This window comes from Pristis pectinata, chromosome 21, assembly GCF_009764475.1.
Source record: "Pristis pectinata isolate sPriPec2 chromosome 21, sPriPec2.1.pri, whole genome shotgun sequence".
Taxonomy (NCBI): Eukaryota; Metazoa; Chordata; class Chondrichthyes; order Rhinopristiformes; family Pristidae; genus Pristis; species Pristis pectinata.
The window spans coordinates 37,255,264-37,273,119 of record NC_067425.1 but is presented as its reverse complement, the minus strand read 5'-3'; the positions used below and the strand labels follow the sequence as shown (position 1 = coordinate 37,273,119).

Sequence of the window (17,856 nt, the reverse complement as noted above, 5' to 3'; positions counted from 1 at the left end):
CTGCGATATCCTGGGTTTATTTGACTAATGAACCAAGTAGACTTTCCCTTGATCAGACCACATTTATCCACATACTCACACAATGCCCTATATTTTTTCCATATTTTCTTATGACAGAAGGAAGCCATTCTGACCCAGAGTTTCTGCTGACTCACAGGGAAGTCCTGTTCCCCACTAATTCTTCCTGTAACCCATTCCCCCGCATTACATCAACTCTCCCAGATTCAATCACTCGGGTTCACACCGGGAACCTGCAGGGCTTTGGGATGTGGGAGGAAATCAGAGCACTGGAGGAAATTCACGTGGCCACAGGGAGAACTTACAAGCTCCACACAGACAGCACTGGAGGTTGGGATTGAACCAAGGTCGCTGGATCTGAGAGGTAGCACCATGCATTCATAAAGGAACACTGTAATCAGACCAGCTATCTAAGGGTTCACTCCCAATCCCACCATAAGTCATGAAATGAAGCAGGAGATATGGTACTTTGTGGGCCGCGGGGGAAGCAGATATGGTAGCTACGTTTCAGAGGCCCTTGGATAAGCACATGAACAGGTAGTGGAGGGAGGGATGTGGACCATGTGCAGACAGATGTGCATCATGGTCGGCACAGACATGGTGGGCTGAAGGGCCTGTTCCTGTGCTGCACTGTTCTGTGTTCGAAGATCTGGCTGTAGTGTTGGCGGTAGGGCAGAAGATCTGCCCCAGCTTTCCTCCTGAAATACTACAAGGACCAGCTGTGCACCACGTGTTGGTCTGTTGACCTGCTTCAGTGGCCATTCAGAAGTGTGTACTCACTCTGCCAGAGTAGGTCTGCAGAAACTTGATCTTTTCGTACAGTTTGATGTTGTCAGCACGCAAGTTGTCCAACTCACTCTGAAGTGCATGCAATGTTTGCTGCATCATACGGTTGTCCTGGAATACAAAATGGCAGACTCAATGAGTGAGTACAGAAAATTGCCCCAAAGTACAGATATACAGAAGCCTGTTCTGTTTTAAATTGCACTGTTTACCACTGAAAATTAGAGTCATGGAGCAATCCAGCAGGGACACAGGCCCTTCGGCCGAACCAGTCCATGCCAACCATGGTGCCCACCCAGCTAGTCCCAATTTCCTGCATTCGGCCCATACCCCTCCAAGCCCCGCCCCTCCATGTATCTGTCCAAGTGCATCTTAAATGATACTATTGTACCTGCCTCACCCACTTCCTCTGGCAGCTCGTTCCATACACTCACCACCCTCTGTGTGAAAAACTTGCCCCCAGGTCCTTTTTAAATCTTTCCCCTCTCACCCTAAATCTATGAGTCCTGGGGAAAAGACTGTTACCGTCCACATCTCTGCCTCTCAGAATTTTAGACACTTCTATAAGATCACCCCTCATTCTCCTGCATTCCAAGAAATAAAGACCCAGCCTGGCCAACCTCTCCCTGTATCCTAGACCCTCGAGCCCTGGCAACATCCTCGTAAATCTTCTCTGCACTCTTTCCAGTTTAACCACGTCTTTCCTATAACAGCGTGACCAAATCTATACACAGTACTCCAAGTGCGGCCTCACCAACGACTTATACAGCTGCAACATAATGTCCCAACTCCTATACTCAGTGCCCTGACTGATGAAGGCCAGTGTGCTAAATGCCTTTTTCACCACCATGTAGTGCTGCTTTCAATGAACTATGCACTTGTTCTCCTGAGTCCCTCTGTTCTATGACACTCCCTAGTGCCCTACCATTCACATTATAAGTCCTACGCTGGTTTGACTTTCCAAAATGCATCACCTCGCACTTATCTGTATTGAATTCCATTTGCCACTCCTTGGCCCACTTCCTGAACGGATCAAGATCCCCCTGTAATCTACGATAACCTTCTTCACTATCAACATCTCCTCCTAATTTTGTGTCATCCACAAACCTACTGATCAAGCCTTGTGCATTCGCATCCAAATCATTCATATAAATAACGAATAACAAGGGTCCCAGCACCGAGCCCTGTAGCACACCACTGGTCACCAGCCCCCATTCCGAGAAACAACCTTCAACCACCCCCCTCTGCTTCCTGCCTCCGAGCCAATTGTGAATCCACCTAACTAGCTCTCCCTGGATTCCATAGGACCCAACCTTCCAGACGAGCCAGCCATGTGGGACCTTGTTGAAGGCCTTGCTGAAGTCCAAATTGACAACATGTGACTGCTGTCCACACTAATGAACAAGTCACAGCCCAAATCAAGCTTACAAGTCCAATGTAAAACAGGACTTTCAAACCGAGATTTCGTGGGTCACCAAGAAACAAAAATTCCTCTCCACAGAAAAAGTTTGGAAATGCCTGTTTCTCTTTATAAGTGGCTCCTTCGTCTTGAAGCATCATATCTGAGAATTTCATATGCATTCTCTCATCACAGAGAAAAATCAACCATTTCCTTTTTTTTGTCTCTGAGAAAAATAGCAATTTCCAGGCTATAAACTGGAACTTCATCTAGGAGATGGCAAAAGCTTCAGTCAAGTGAGTTCCTGAAACAGGAAAAACAAATAGCTTCCTTAGAAAGTTCCAGTCTGGAATTCTGTCTCAGGAGTTTCAGGGAACGCGTACACTGAAACAGAAGTGTTGTTTGCTGCAACTATGACTTCCAAAATGGTTTACAGCCAATGAAGTTTTGAAGTGAGGTCACTCTTGTAATAAAAAGCAACGTGGCGGACAGTTCATATCCGGCAAAATCCCAGAAACTCCAAAGTGAGCACTTGGTCTTCACCTGCTGGCTTGCAGTTCCATCAAGAACACCCACTGTACAAACTGTGACTCTGTCAGTTCCCACCTGATGTTTACCAAAACACAGATACTGAGGGTTATTCAGCATTGAGATTATCACCTTAAAATCCATGGGTACTGAGTAAAACAGGCTGTAACCTAATACAAATCAGGAGTAATGACAGCTCCTTAAAAACTACCCTTTGACTTGTGCTAATGTCAGTTTATGTGACTCAGAGTCAAATTTAGCTTGATTATGCTTCAGCAAAATATTGTGGAACATTTTAAGGTGGGGCGTGATGTGGTCAGAATCTACATGGTGCTGAGGTGCACCTCCCAAAAGCCACATACTCACTCCTAACTCACTCCTGGAGGATGACATGTGATGTCGTCAGCAATGGTCTGCTTCCTTTGACGTGGTCCCAGACAGGGGTCAGGTGTCACATTGTGCAGTTGTGATTAGTTGGCCAAACACCTCACTGCACCACTGCCAGATTCACAACTGCAATTCATCCATTTTTCAGGGGTGACTATTTCAAGTCTTCATGGCCTGAAATGTCCTTAAGAAATCACACTCTGAAATGATCAGGCACTTATTAGGTAACTTGTTACTAGCGCTACTAACTACCAGCAGCAACACTGGGGGAATTCCTGATGAGAACAGAGGCAGGGCTGAACCTGCACTTGCTTCCTGTTTCACCAAACTCATACAACCCTCCGTGGGAAGTGGGTTGTAAGTTCAGTCACCGGGATTGTAACCGTTCCACGGTAACGTGCCTGGGAATGAATATGCAGTGTCAACTCTTTGGGGCAGAGGGTTCATCCTTCCAGTTACACCACCCTCACCTCAGCAATTTTCACAGCTGCAGCAAATGGAATCAAAACTCTGTAAGGGCAATGGGTGAAAAGGGCCCCCATGGAAAGGCTCCCTGCGCTTAATATGTCCTGAAGGACATGGGTACTTCCAGACAGGATCAGATGGAACATGGCCACCTATTGTGGAGGTGGGAATCAAATCCTGCTCTGTCTGTGGGGCAGGCACCCAACCATCCTTCACAGAACAGAGAACACAATGTACAGCACAGGAGCAGGCCCCTCATGAGCATCTGCCTGCCTAAGTGCTTCTTAAACACTGCTATTGTATCTGCTTCCACTTCCCCTGGCAGCCCATCCCAGGCACCTACCACTCTCTGCGTTAAAAAAAACTTGGCTCATAAATCTCCTTTAAACTTCCCCCCTCACCTTAAAGCTATGCCTTCTACTATTTTATATTTCTGCCCTGGGAAAAAGACTATCTATTCTATCTATGCCTCTCATAATCTTATAAACTTCTATCAGGTCGCCCTCAACCTCTGAAGCTCCAGAGAAAACAACACAAGTTTGTCCAACCTCTCCTTATAGCTAATACAATGTAATCCAGGCAACATCCTGGTGAACCTCTTCTGCACCCTCTCCAAAGCCTCCGCATCCTTCCTTTAATGCAGAGACCAGAAATGCACACAGTCCTCAAAGTGTGATCTAACCAAAGTTTTATACAGCTGCAACGTGACTTGCTAACTTTTATACTCAGTGCCCTGATAGGTAAAGGCAAGCATGCCATATGCCTTCTTTACCAGCCTATCCACTGTGTTGCCACTTTCAGGGAGCTATGGACTTGCACCCTAAGGTCCCTCTGTACATCAGTGCTCCTAGGGGTCCTGCATTTACTGTATACTTTTCTCTTATATTTGACCTCTCAAAGTGCGACACCTCTCACTCATCCTGATTAAACTCCATCTGCCATTTCTCCTCAATATGCACAACATTTGTGTTGTCTGCAAACTTACCAATCAGACCACTTGTACTTTCATCCAAATCATTAATATATCATTAACAACAGAGGTCCCAGCACTGATCCCTGCAGAGCACCACTGATCACAGACCTCCAGTCAGAATAACACTCCTCCATCACTACCATGAAGGACCTTGTTGAATACTTTACTGAAGTCCATGTAGACAACATCCACTGCCCCACCCTCATCAATCACCTCCGTCACCTCCTCACAAATCAAGTTTGTAACATATGACCTCCTCTGCACAAAGCCATGCGACTGTCCCTAATAAGTCCATGCTCTTCCAGATGTGAGCAAATCCTGTCCCTAAGAATTTTCTCTGATAATTTCCCTACCACTGACGTAAGGCTCACCGGCATATAATTTCCTGGTTTATCTCGACTGCCCTTCTTAAACAGAGGAACAACATTAGATATTCTCCAGTCCTCTGGGACCTCGCCTGTGGCAAAAGAAGATACAAAGATCTCTGTCAGGGCCCCAGCGACCTCCTCCCTTGCCTCTCAATAACCTTTCAAAGAACAGCAGAGACCAGATGGGTCAAATGGCCTCCTTAATTGTTGTATACTTATGTGGATCTAACAAATGTGGAAACGATATCCTTTTGAGGTTTAGCCTCTCACTACCCAGCAGGATATTTCCCGAGAGTTCTGCCGTCTACGTACAGATTCCAGCTCCTGGTTTCTGGCTCGGAACCTTTCCCTCTGACTTGAAATAATGGAGAGCAGAGAATCCATCTGTCCCCGTGGAATCTCCGAGCTGGGAGAAGCTGCAAGATAAAAATACATTTAATGAGTAAATCTCCTCCACAGCCTTGAAATATATCAAATACCTGCAGAAACACGTCTCAGCTGGAGTTAATGTTAATTTCCTGACTCTGTCCTGCCCAGCCCTCCCTCCTCACGTCACACTCACCAGATACATCATCCTCAGCTCAACGTCTTCCACGTGAATGGGAGACCTGACACACCCTCCGTTACTGCTGATGCTTGGTCACTCAGCCTGTTTTCATCTCCACTGTTTATCATGTTCAATTTCCTAAAGTACCCCTTGTGCTGAAATCCCCAGGGCCTGCACGGCGACCACCACAGGCACAGAAATTGAAGAGAAATTGAAGAGAACTATTGTACACACTCTCTGGTAGAACATTCTGCCTCCTCATCACTTTCCCATGGGATAAGAGCTGAGGTGGGAAATTCCCAACTGGTCAAGTGCTAGACCAGCGTGAAACATGGGTGGTCACCTCTGTGGTCACCACTTCCAATGGTGACCAGGGGTGGTCACCACTTCCAATGAAGTGACCAGAGCTGAAAGGGCAGAGATGTGGAGAACCCACAGTTCACATGATCAACTAGCGAGTTGGACAGCACAGGAACAGCATAAAAATACTCTTCAAAATACTCAGATTGTGAGATGTGATCTCCCCTGCACGAAGCCATACTGACTCCTCCGAATCAGTCCCAGCTTTCCAACTGAACATCAATCCTGTGCCTTAGAATCTGCTCCAACAACTTCCCTACCACTGATATACTGGCCTGTAGCTTCCAGGCTCATCGCTACTGCCCTTTTTGAATGAGGGGATTAGCTCTCCTCCAGTCTTCTGCTGCCTCACCCAGGCTAATGAAAATGGAAAAATCTCCATCAGAGCCCCAGCAATCTCTTCCCTTACTTTTCTTAGCATCCTAGCCCTGAGGATTTATTTACCTAATGTACTCCAATATTTATAACACTTCCTACTACCTGATACAGACATGCTCCAAAATGTCAGCGTACCCCTCCCTTAACTCTCCAGCCTCAACAACCTCCTCCCTGGTGAATACTGATGAGAAGTATCTGGTTACCATCTCGCTCATACCCCCTGGTTCCACACATAGGTTACCCCTCTGGTCCCTGAGGGAACCTACTCCCTCTTGCTTCTAATATGCTTATAAAAGGTTTTAGGATTCTCGTTAATCCTACTTGCCAAGGTCATGTCATGGCTCCTTTTTGCTCTGCTGATTTCTCTCCCATATCCCCTATGAACCTCAGGTGGCTCGTTTGATAGCAATTTCCTGCACCTGACATACTCTTCCTTCTTTTCCCTGATCAAACCTTCAATATCCTTTTTCAACCAGGGTTCCCAAAAGTTACCACCTTTGCCTTTTACCCTTACAGGGACATGCTAACTCTGAACTCTTACCATCTTCCACTTGTTGAAAGTTGCAGCTGTTCCCAATCCACCTCTCTCAGGTCCTGCTTTGTTGAAATCCTCCTTCCCCAGTTTAGGACCCTAACTCAAAGACCAATCGTTATCTTTTTCCATGACTACCTTGAAGCTTACTGAACTCTGTTGGCCCATATGAATTCAGCACCAAAAACTCTCAAGAACCTGCTTGATTGACACCCCATCCAACACCTCAAAGATGCTCTGTGACATCTCGCCAAAGCATCTTCAACAACTCCTCCTGAACACATGATCTCTGCCTCCTTTAAGTCCAATGAGGAACACTGGCCCTCCTGGTTCTCTCCAAACCCCACCATTCTAACTTGGAAATATATCGGTGACTCCCCATCACCTTGATCTAAACTGTGCAACCTCGCAGTTCAAGAAGGTGGCTCACTATCCTCAGCCAAGGGGTGGTCAGGGCTGAGCCCCTGGGTAGGATGACCCAGGAAAGAGAAAATAAAAGACACAATTCCCTCTTCTCCCATCATTGGTGCCAGAGCGGTCCTGTTCTCTGGAACTCCCTTATCAAGGCTTCTGTCTCACATCTCCTCCTCTCCCTGGAATATCTGACCCACATATCTGGGTGGTGGAGGCAGAGACTCTCGTGTTTAAGAGGTATCTGGAGGAGCACTTAAATGACCAAGGCTTGGAAGACTATGGACCAAGTGCTGGTAAATGGGGTGGGACAGATGTGTACTTTATGGTCAGCACGGGGAGTGTGGGCTGAAGAGCAGTGTGACTCTGTCTCTCTGTCTAAAGCATCCTGGGCATGAGAATACAATCTGGAGTTGGCATCACAATGTGTGAAAAAGAATCAAGTTTTTTTTTTACAAGAACAAGAGCCTTTGGCTCAGCTGACTATTGAGTTAGTTTGGCACAACATGGTGGGCCAAAGGGCCTGTTCCTGTGCTGTACTGTTCTATCCTCTATGAGTGCTTCACATATCCTACACTCACCATAGCTCATCTGTCAGAACCTGCCACAGATCAATTGGTTTCCGTAAACACTGCCTGTAACAAGTTTATTGGGGTGTTCTTACCAAAGAGAGCTGTGGCTTCTTTGATGGGTTCTGGGATCTTCTCCATGTTGCTTACGTCTGCTCCCTGATGCCAATGACAAATTACTGTTACTGTTATTTACTCATTTAATAGGAAGGGAAAGAACTTATGGAAAAAAAAACACACAGATTCGGAGGTAATAGTCATGATGGAATGTTCAAAAGCTGGGCATATCCCAGGGAAAGGTGGGATCGAGGAGACAAAGGTGTTTTCAGGAATAACACAAATGAGTAAAACAGGAAGAAGGTCTGAGCATTATCACTGCAAGAATGAAAGAGGGAAATAAGGAAGCTCTTCACACAACCGGTGAGTAGAACAGGAGAGACTTTACTGTCACGGTCTGATGAGCCTGGGACAGGGGGGTGGGTATGGCTGCACTGTAGAACTACATCTCAACACTGACCACTGGACATCAGTACCAGCAGGTGGAACTCACAATTCACTGCTGGGGTCAGGCTAAGTTTGAACAGGACTGGATCTTCCTGGACCCAGGCTGCCCCTAGGCTGCCCACCCACTGGCGGAAGTGGTGCTGTGTCTGGGCGGTGCTCCTGTGTTTCCCCAGGCTTTGCTCCAAAACCTTTGGTGACCTTTGTCACTGCTTCTTAGATGTCAACAAAGGCTTTTTATCAGTCAAAAACCATTATTATTAAAATGGATTTAATTATAGAAATAAGATATGTTTAATTACTGTCACTAAACGATAATGACAGACATTTAAAAGGTAAAACAACTGATCGTTCACTGTTTTCCACTGGGCTCCCAACACAAAGCTCAGGACCGGATGCTGAGATACCTCCTTGGGACTCAGCACTTTCACCAAGTCCACACTCCTGTGTCGGGCTGTGCTAACGATTTCATTTAATTCCTCCCTCTCACAGTACCCTACATCTCCCAACGTTCCCGGGAGGATATCTGTATCCTCCTTTGTTGAGACAGGATCAAAGCATGGACTTAATTGTTCTGCCATTTCATTGTTCCCCATTATAAATTCCCCCATTCTGACTATAAGTGACTGTAGATCACTCATCTTTTTTGCTTTACAGATCCACCGAAACTTTTGGAGTCAGTTCTTTTGTCCCTCTGCTGAACTTGTATTTTGAAGAAGTGCATCTTCACTTCACTCCTGAAAGGTGATAGACCTTTTGTCCAGACACACCGACCACTGAAGATCATTTCCCCTGTCTAAAGGGGCAGCAAAGGTAGGCAAGGCGATGAAGTATACAGGATACTTGCCCTCATTAGCTGGGACACATGCATCATATTACAACTTTATAAAACTTTGGTTAGCTCCGTGCTGGAACAGGTGTAGGGGAGATTCACCAGGATGTTGCCTGGGATGGAATGTTTCAGTTATGAGGAGAGATTGGAGAGGGTGGGTCTGTTTTCCTAGGAGCAGAGGAGGCTGAGGGGGGATTTGATAGTGGCTTACAGAACTGTTACAAGTGCAGGTAGGTAGTGGGAAACTTTTCCACATACCAGTACATAACCAGAGGACACATGCTAAGGATAAGGGGTAGGTGGTGTAGGTGGGGTAGGTGGGAACCAAGGAAGGTCTTTGTTCACCAGGGGCTGATTGGATTTCGAACCTGCTGCCTGGGTGGGTGGTGGAGGCAGAGTCTGTATCTGGATCAGCACCTGATCCGTCAGGGCTCCGGACCAAGTGCTGGTAAATGGGATTAGTGCGTGCAGAGAGGTATGTGATGGTTGGCACAGACATGAAGGTTTCCTTCCTCAGTCCCTTCTCCCTACACACACCAACCACATTGCCATTAATCACCAGGAACTGGGCAAGTTTTCATATTTAAGCATACGTACTTTTAATTTGAAATTGATTTTTACCTCTTTAGGAGGGATATCCCACAACCTCCATTAATGCATGTGATATGTACAACTTTAAGTTAGTATGTTAATGTTTTAAAGTATTAATCAAAGTGTTAGTGGAAAAGAATTAAACCAATTTCCACAAGTATAAAGTGACCCACAGCAACTCCTGCAGACCACCTTAGGACCACTGCACACTGAGACCCTGGACCATCACCGACCCACCACAGCTCCAGTGTGGGCTTCAGCTGTAGTTACCCCAGAGGAGGGAGGGGAGGGCTGAGGGAGCGAGAGACAGAAGGCAGTGGGAAGCAGGAAGAGGATGTGGAAAAGGGTTAACGTGGGAACAGCTTCAGTAAATGGACTATTGGTTTGGAGTGGTTGCCAGCTGGGAATGCCCAAGGCCGGTGTTGTTGACCACCAACATGTGAAGATTCTGCACAAATGGACAAGAGTTTGTACCTCAGCGTCAGGGCGTTGAAGGGAGGACATTGACTGGATGGTGCTGAGGTCCTGCTCCAGTTTTGTGATGAGCTCCTTCTGTCCTGCTGTGGTCTTCACCGCCTCAGTGAACTGTATCTGCAACTCCGCACAGCGGGCTGGAGTAAAACAGCAGCAACACAAATTGTTAGCAAAGATCATGCCAGAAGTATGAAATAAACATAAAAACATCCTCAAAAATATAACTGCAGGTCAGTCAGCACCTGAAAGAGAAAAGAAAGGAAACCTCGAGATAAAAAGAGCAAGGAGAGACAACAACTGAGGGGGAAAAAAACACTCAAATAGCAAAACAAGCCACAACTGTTGGGGAAATAAACACCAAGAAGGAAAGGTCTGGGTTAGAGAAACAGGGACTGGGAGAGGTGCAGAGGCTCACTGGAAAAGGGATGTTACCCAGGAACTGTGCAACAGGCAGTACGAGGCTTTGCACAGCTGAACGGGTAAAGCAAAGTGTGTATCAGATCAAAGTCAGTCAAGAACATAGGCAGGTGGGGTCACAGAGGCCCCACAGACAGGGATGGACAAGGGGTCAAAAAGTGGAGGTAAAAACAGAAAATGTCGGAAATACTCAGCAGGTAATATCAGAGGACTGGGGAATGAGAAATGCAGTGTGCTAATTAACAAGGCGGGGGTGTAGAAAACTCAGGGTTGGTAAGTCTGACAGCACTCTTAATCAAATGGAAACAGCAAGCATGAAAAAATGTGGACAATCATTATGGAGAAGATGACAAGGGTGAGATGCCGGTGCACTTGGCACTGAGGTTTGGTGCAGTAGCAGTCAAGTATCCAAAGAACTGGGTTACTGATCAGTACTGACCATCAGTTCAAATCCCACCACAGCTGGAGACTTTGTGAAAATGGTCACAGCAGGATTGGTGATCCCATGAAACTACAGTCGTTGCAATACCCGACAAGGAAGGAGCTGCTACCATCCTTACTCAGTCTGGGCTGCACATAGCAACGTGACCCAGTGTGCCTTCCCGAAATGCTCCATACAGGAAGGCACCGTAAATTCAGGCCATGCTCCAAAGTTAAAAACCAGGACCGCTTTTGATAAGTAACAGCACTACGTCACCACATCAGCAGATGTGTTATTGCCAGCAGTATGCAAACCGGGACTGAAACGCCAGTGTTGTGGAGTTCGAGGTATGATGGAGTGCTGCCCCACAGGGCAGGTGTGGCACTGATGCTCTCAGCACCAGCAGCTGAAGGAGCACAGAACTGATCAATCAGCCTACTGGGCCACATCAGCCAACACTCACCAGTCACCTTATCCCTTTGCCCCTTGCTGTCTAGCCCAACAGCAAATTGTGAACATTGTAGACATGAGAACCCGTTGAAGACCTCACGGTCTCTAAGCATGCTGACCGCACAACTTCTGGTTGTTTTGCTGCAGGGATGACAGTGCTGGGACAGTGGGCTGGAATGGGACTTTCACAGGACAGGTATAGTCCAACACTCTACAGCTGGCAGTAACACAGACCCTTTCAGGCAACAATCGACACTTGTTTGGAGTGGTTGCCAGCTGTGGATCCTGCCCAAGACCATGGTCCTACTCAGCCCATGGATCTGCCTATAAATTCCAGACCCCAGTTGTCTGTTCTGCAGACATCTTAATCAATACATATGTGAAAATCCGTGTGCCACCTCTTTATTCCAATGAAGTAGAGCTTGAAGAGGTTGCACGTGCGCTGTTTTGGAGCAGCACAGAAACACTGAGGCACCTCCATACACTAGGAAAAGGAACTTTTAAATCAAATTATTCTGAAATTGTCCATAATGTAATCAGCAGACAACACTGTCCTGCAAAATTTCACTTATGTAATCTGCAACTAACATTTTGCATTTTACTGCTTTCTGATTGGATTTTGTGTTGGGTCCAATGCTTTCCAGTTGTCTTCTTACTTTTACTCTATTAATGAATCACTTTTGGGCTTCATAAGTTTTACTTTCATCCCCTGCACTTTCTACATACCTCTCGGGTCTCTGCAGTATTGACTGCTGTATTAGCTTCCTTTTTTTGCCTTATCCCAGACCGGATACTCCATTCCGGACTTCCCATCAGGATTCTACATGGACATACTTGTTCTGGACACCAGGAGCTCCGCGGATCCCTCCCTTCCTCCCATTGTTTACCTTCAAGTAGTTGTTTCTAATCCACTTATGCCAAATAACTTCAGTAAAACTGGCCTTCCCCCAACTGAGAACATATTCCTAGCCTATCTTTAACCCTTTGCATAATCAGAAATACAGTTTAACGTCTCATGAACTATCAGGAGATAACAGGTTTAGGAAACTACTGATGTTAAATAAGTGATGGGAAAGAAGTGAGCTGCAGAAACATATAGATTCCTGGACTAGCATCCAGAGACAGGAATAGAAAATGCTGGAAACAGTCAGCGGGTTGGACAGCATCTGCGGAAAGCAACACAGTTAATGTTTCAGGCCAAAGGTCTTTCATCGGAAATGCAAATTCAGTTCTGATGAAGGGACTTCAACTTGAAGTGTTAACTCTTTCTTTCTACAGATGCTGCCTGCCCTGCTGAATATTTCCAGCATTTTCTGTTTTTATTTCAGATTTCCAGCATCTGCTGTTTTTTGATTCTCATCCAGAGGCCTAGACAATTACCTGGAGACAGATCTCGCCATCATCCATGTCCTATAATTATATAAATCTTTTAAAAAAACTGGCACCAGTCGTAAACTGTTGGAAAAGTTAATGCCCTTCAGGGAGAGTGCTGTCTGACAGATCGGTCTCCCAATCCCAGGCAGTGTGGTTGGGTCTTAACTGGTCTCTGAACAAATAAAGAAAAATGAAAAAGCTGGAGAAAGGACAGAGGAAGTGGCAAGTGAGCTGCAGAAAAAGTCATGAATTGTTGGGAAAAGATGGGAGATCTGAGGTCACATATAGCGTGTCAAAAATCAAGATTCAGCAAAAGACTTTACTCCCAGGTTGGCGTGAAAATACTGCTAGGTTGGATGGTCACTGTAACAGGTTGAAGGAACAACCAACTTAAACGTCTTGTAGATAAAACTTTCTTGAGCAGCAACACATGATCAGAGCAGAAGGCGGAACAAAAGAATGGTCTCTTTCAGCTCTCAAACTTCGATGTTGACCTTCCTTGCCCTTTAAATGCTGACTGACCATACACATTCCTACTATTTTCTTCATAGCAGAAATCTTAAACATACCATCTCTACCATTAACAGAAATTGTATCCCTTTTCTTTGAGCAAGGAGACAGTAACAAGGAAACACCGAAAACAACGTTCCTGTTGGTTACGGTACTAGCCATTATGTAATCTGTCAGGAGAATGATTTCATCATTCATGCCACAATTCAACAGTGTGAGCACACTGACATGGTTCCAAGTTCTTCTTTCAAGTCTGCCTTGAGACCATTCATGACTCTGCTTCTTTACTGAAGTTTTTTCAAAGGCCATTTCTGTAAAGTGCTGCAATGGTTAAAACACGGCCCAGCTAACTCTGGAACTTATTATCCCACTCCCTATTCCTTCAACCTCTATCTGCACTGGTTAGATCGGCTAAAAATGGAGACAAGTAATATGAAGCACAATTTCTCAGCAATGTGAGGCTTACTTGGACTGGATTTGTATTATTATTGTCACAGGTACTGAGATATAGTGAAAAACTTAGTTTTGCAAGCCAGCCACACAAATCATTTCAAAACATCAGTGTTTGTTTTAATGTTAAATCTTGAGGGATCAAATGGTTCTAAACCCATCTTTCCACCTCCAAACTCCTAGACCTGGGACTCAATACCTCCCTTTGCAACTGAATCTTTGACTTCATTACCAACAGAACGCAATCAGTGAGGACAGGCAGCAACATCTCCAGCACGATTATTCTCAACATTGGTGTCCCACAAGGCTGCATCCTCAGCCCCCAACTTTACTCCCTACACACTCATGACTGCAAGGCCAGATTCTGCTCTAACTCCATCTACAAGATTGCAGATGATACCACTGTAATGGGCCAAATCTCAAATAACGATGAGTCGGAGTATAGGAGGGAGATAGAGAGCCTAGTGACATGGTGTCATGACAACAACCTTTCCTTCAATGTCAGCAAAACAAAAGAGCTGGTCATTCACTTCACAAAGGGGTGTGGTGCACACGCTCCTGTTTACATCAACGGAGCTGAGGTCAAGAGGATTGAGAGCTTCAAGTTCCAAGGAGTGAACATCACCAATAGCCTGTCCTGGTCCAACCACGTAGACGCCACAGCTAAAAAAGCTCACCAGCACCTCTATTTCCTTAGGAGGCTAAAGAAATTTGGCATGTCCCCTTTGACCCTCACCAATTTTTATAGATGCATTATAGAAACCATCCTATTTGCATGCATCACAGCTTGGTACGGCAACTGTTCTGCCAAAGACCACAAGAAACTGCAGAGAGGTGTGGACACAGCTCAGCACATCACGGAAACCAGACTCCCCTCCACTTACTCTATCTACACTTCTCGCTGCCTCGGTAAAGCAGCCAGCATAATCAAAGACCCCACCCACCTTGGACACTCTCTCTTCTTCCCCTGCCCATCAGGCAGAAGATACAAAAACCTGAAAACACATACCACCAGGCTCAAGGACAGCTTCTATCCCACTGTTATAAGACTACCGAACAGTCCCCTTGTAGGATAAGACGGACTCTTGATCTCACAATCTACCTTGTCATGGCCTTGCACTTTGTCTGCCTGCACTGCACTTTCTCATAACTGTGACACTGTATTCTGCATTCTGTATTGTTTTCCCCAATGGACTGTTGTAATGAAATGATCTCTATGGATGGGATGCAAAACAAAGATTTTCACTGTACCTCGGTATGTATGACAATAATAAACCAACTTACCATGTGTTGCTGAAGGACAACACTCAAATACAATGATTCTTTGTGATTTATAGTCATTTCATTGAACCCACCCTTTCATTGGATATATTAAACAAAAAATTTTTTGTAAATTTGTTTTTTTCTTTGATTCAAATAAAGAATGTAGAAAATATAAAATTATTGTAAGCCTACAGCCTGTGAAAGTAGAAAATGTGCCCCAAACAACAATCATCATGAACTTTAAGTTAGAAAAGACAGTCAACAGATTAAGTTAATATTGTACAATATGAACTGAACATTATTCTTATCCTGCTCCATAAAAAGGGATGCAATTTGATGACTGCTTTGTGCCCATACCAGCAATAAAGTTTTTATTCACATAATATTTTGTAATTCAAGGTCCCTTAATGTGCTGTACAGACTGGGTAATAGAACACTCACAGTGGTTCTTCCTGCAATACCCTTCCACACCATATCCTGCTCATGGCAAACCTTGGATATATTTATTCTTTTTTAATCGTACTTTCCTGTTACTGTTTATACTTTCATGCTTAATTTCTGCAGCTGAAGTTACAATTCTGAAAGACAAGGGTGATATTACATTTTCAAATAGGATCTAGTTTACTTTCACAATGAAAGACCACCTCATGATATTAATGAATTAAGTTTTCTACATGACTGGAACTAGCTCAAGAAGAAATGTGGAAGGGTAACTGCAGACATAAATTGATGCTAAGGCAGATGTGGATCATGTCAGCAGACTGGAGGAGATGCATCACCGGAAGCATCAGTCAACATCATTTCTTGCTCTCGATTCACTGCAGAATTAAACAGAGGAAGAGATCAAACACAATAAGGTTACAGCTCCCTTAACACACAAATTAGAATAAAACAGTCACAGAACAAAACATAAACTCACAGGGAAAGCTTCTACGCAAGTTAGCATGCACGATGTTTTCAGCATCTTCTAACCCAAGATTATAAACATAGTTTGTGAGGGTTTGTTAAGGCCTTATGATCACGAGAACAGATTAACACTGCCTTGAATTTAGTTCAAAAAGTGGTGAAAAGTAACTAACAATAAAGACTGCAGGATCCTTTACATTTGCAAAATTAGGAGTGTGCAAGTTATCCTCAGACATATTTTATGCTACATGTGACAGCATCATTGAGTCACAGAGTCCTAGAATTATACAGCATGGAAACAGGCCCTTCAGCCCAACTCACCATGCTGACCAAGTTGCCTATCTGAGCCAGTCCCATTTGCCTGTGTTTGGGCCATATCCATCTAAATGTTTGCTATCCATGGACCTGTTCAAATGTCTTTTAATCATTGTAATTGTAACCGACTCTACAGCTCCCTCTGGTAGCTCATTCCAGATACCCACCACCCTGTGTGTGAAAAACTTGCTCCTTAAGTCCACTCTCACCTTAAATCTATGGCTTCTAGTTTTAGACTCACCTACCCTGGGAATAAAACTGTGACTATTCACCTGAACTATGCCTCTCATCATTTTACAAACTTCTATAAAGTCACCCCTCAGCCTCCTACAATCCAGAGGTAAAAAGTCTCTCCTTATAACTCAAGCCCTCCAGTCACCCCTGGAGCTACCTCTGGAGCTGTGTCAGTACAACACTGTGGGCTGAAGGGCCTGTTCTGTACTGTACTATTCTATGTTCACGGTAACATCCTGGTGAATCATTCCTGCACCCTCTCCAGCTTAATGACATCCATCCTGGAGCTGGGCGACCAGACTGCACACAGTCAACCAAGTGTGGTCTCACCGACAACTTGTACAGCTGTAACATGATGTCCCAACTTCTGCATTCAGTGCCCTAACTGATGAAGGCCGGTGTGTCAAATGCCTTCTTCACCACCTTGTCTACCTGTGTCTCCACTTTCAGGGAACAATATTCCTGTACCACTAGGTCTCTCTTCTTTTCACCACTCTCCAGGGCCCTGCCATTTACTGTGCAAGTCCTGCCCTGGTTTAACTCACCAAAGAGCAACAGCTCGCACTCGTCCAAGTTAAATTCCATCTGCCATTCCTTAGCCCACTTCCCCAGTTGATCAGAATGGGGATTACCAACATCTCCATTTGGCACAAATGGAAACAGCTACACTCCATGCAGAGAAGCAGTGACATTAAAATTTACATTAAGTTATTGGTTAAATTAAAAAAAAGGTACAAAGAGAATAAGCAGCAGCTGTGGGCCAGGGTTTATATTCCAACCACGACATTAATCAGACTATGCCAGTAATTCACCACCAATCAGCTATCCGTTCAACCCCGGCTCCTCTGCACATAACGGTTTACGCCGACTGCAGCGTGCATGGCCAGGCTTTTCTGAGTCTCTCAGTGATCCATGGTTCCAGCACAGTTTCAGATCTAAAGTGCTGAAGTCAAACAGCTCTTGGCACAAAAACAAGTCAGTCTATCATGGTTCCCTTGTTTTCATGTCTACTGAATGACTAGTGTGTTTTCGTCACTAACAAATGCACCCTGGCTCATTGTAGTCACCGCTACTTCTGCCTTTTAAAGGCCACAATTTCTTTCTGCAGCACAAATCACTGATTCCCTGCACTAAAACATCTACGTCACAAAGCTGCATTCATTAGCTCATGGGGCAGAAAGTTGGGTGATTTATCGGCAGACAACTGTTTGTTGTTCTCACCATCAGCGCAGTATTACCCCAATTCTAGTCAGCTGTTACAAGGTATTTGAAGGAAATTCATTCAATATTCACAACGACAATATGAAGATAATGTTACGTTTTGACCACATATCCTTCAAACTGCATGCTAGCTCTGCTCTGGAGCAAATCAAGATATTAAACAATTCTCTTCAAATATT

At 44.9% G+C, this 17,856-nt stretch overlaps 1 protein-coding gene across 2 annotated transcripts in view; it reads right to left on the bottom strand.

Moving 5' to 3' along the window:
* LOC127581520 (protein CASP-like) overlaps positions 1-17,856 on the bottom strand; it is a 489,061-nt gene that overhangs the window by 15,955 nt on the left and 455,250 nt on the right. For both annotated transcript variants that reach the window (XM_052035997.1, XM_052035996.1), the window contains exons 15-18: positions 10,117-10,253; positions 7,814-7,877; positions 5,234-5,337; positions 799-915 (exon numbers count right to left, since the gene is read on the bottom strand). In XM_052035997.1, the coding sequence (XP_051891957.1) occupies positions 799-915; positions 5,234-5,337; positions 7,814-7,877; positions 10,117-10,253 (422 nt within the window). The remainder of the gene's footprint in view (positions 1-798; positions 916-5,233; positions 5,338-7,813; positions 7,878-10,116; positions 10,254-17,856) is intronic.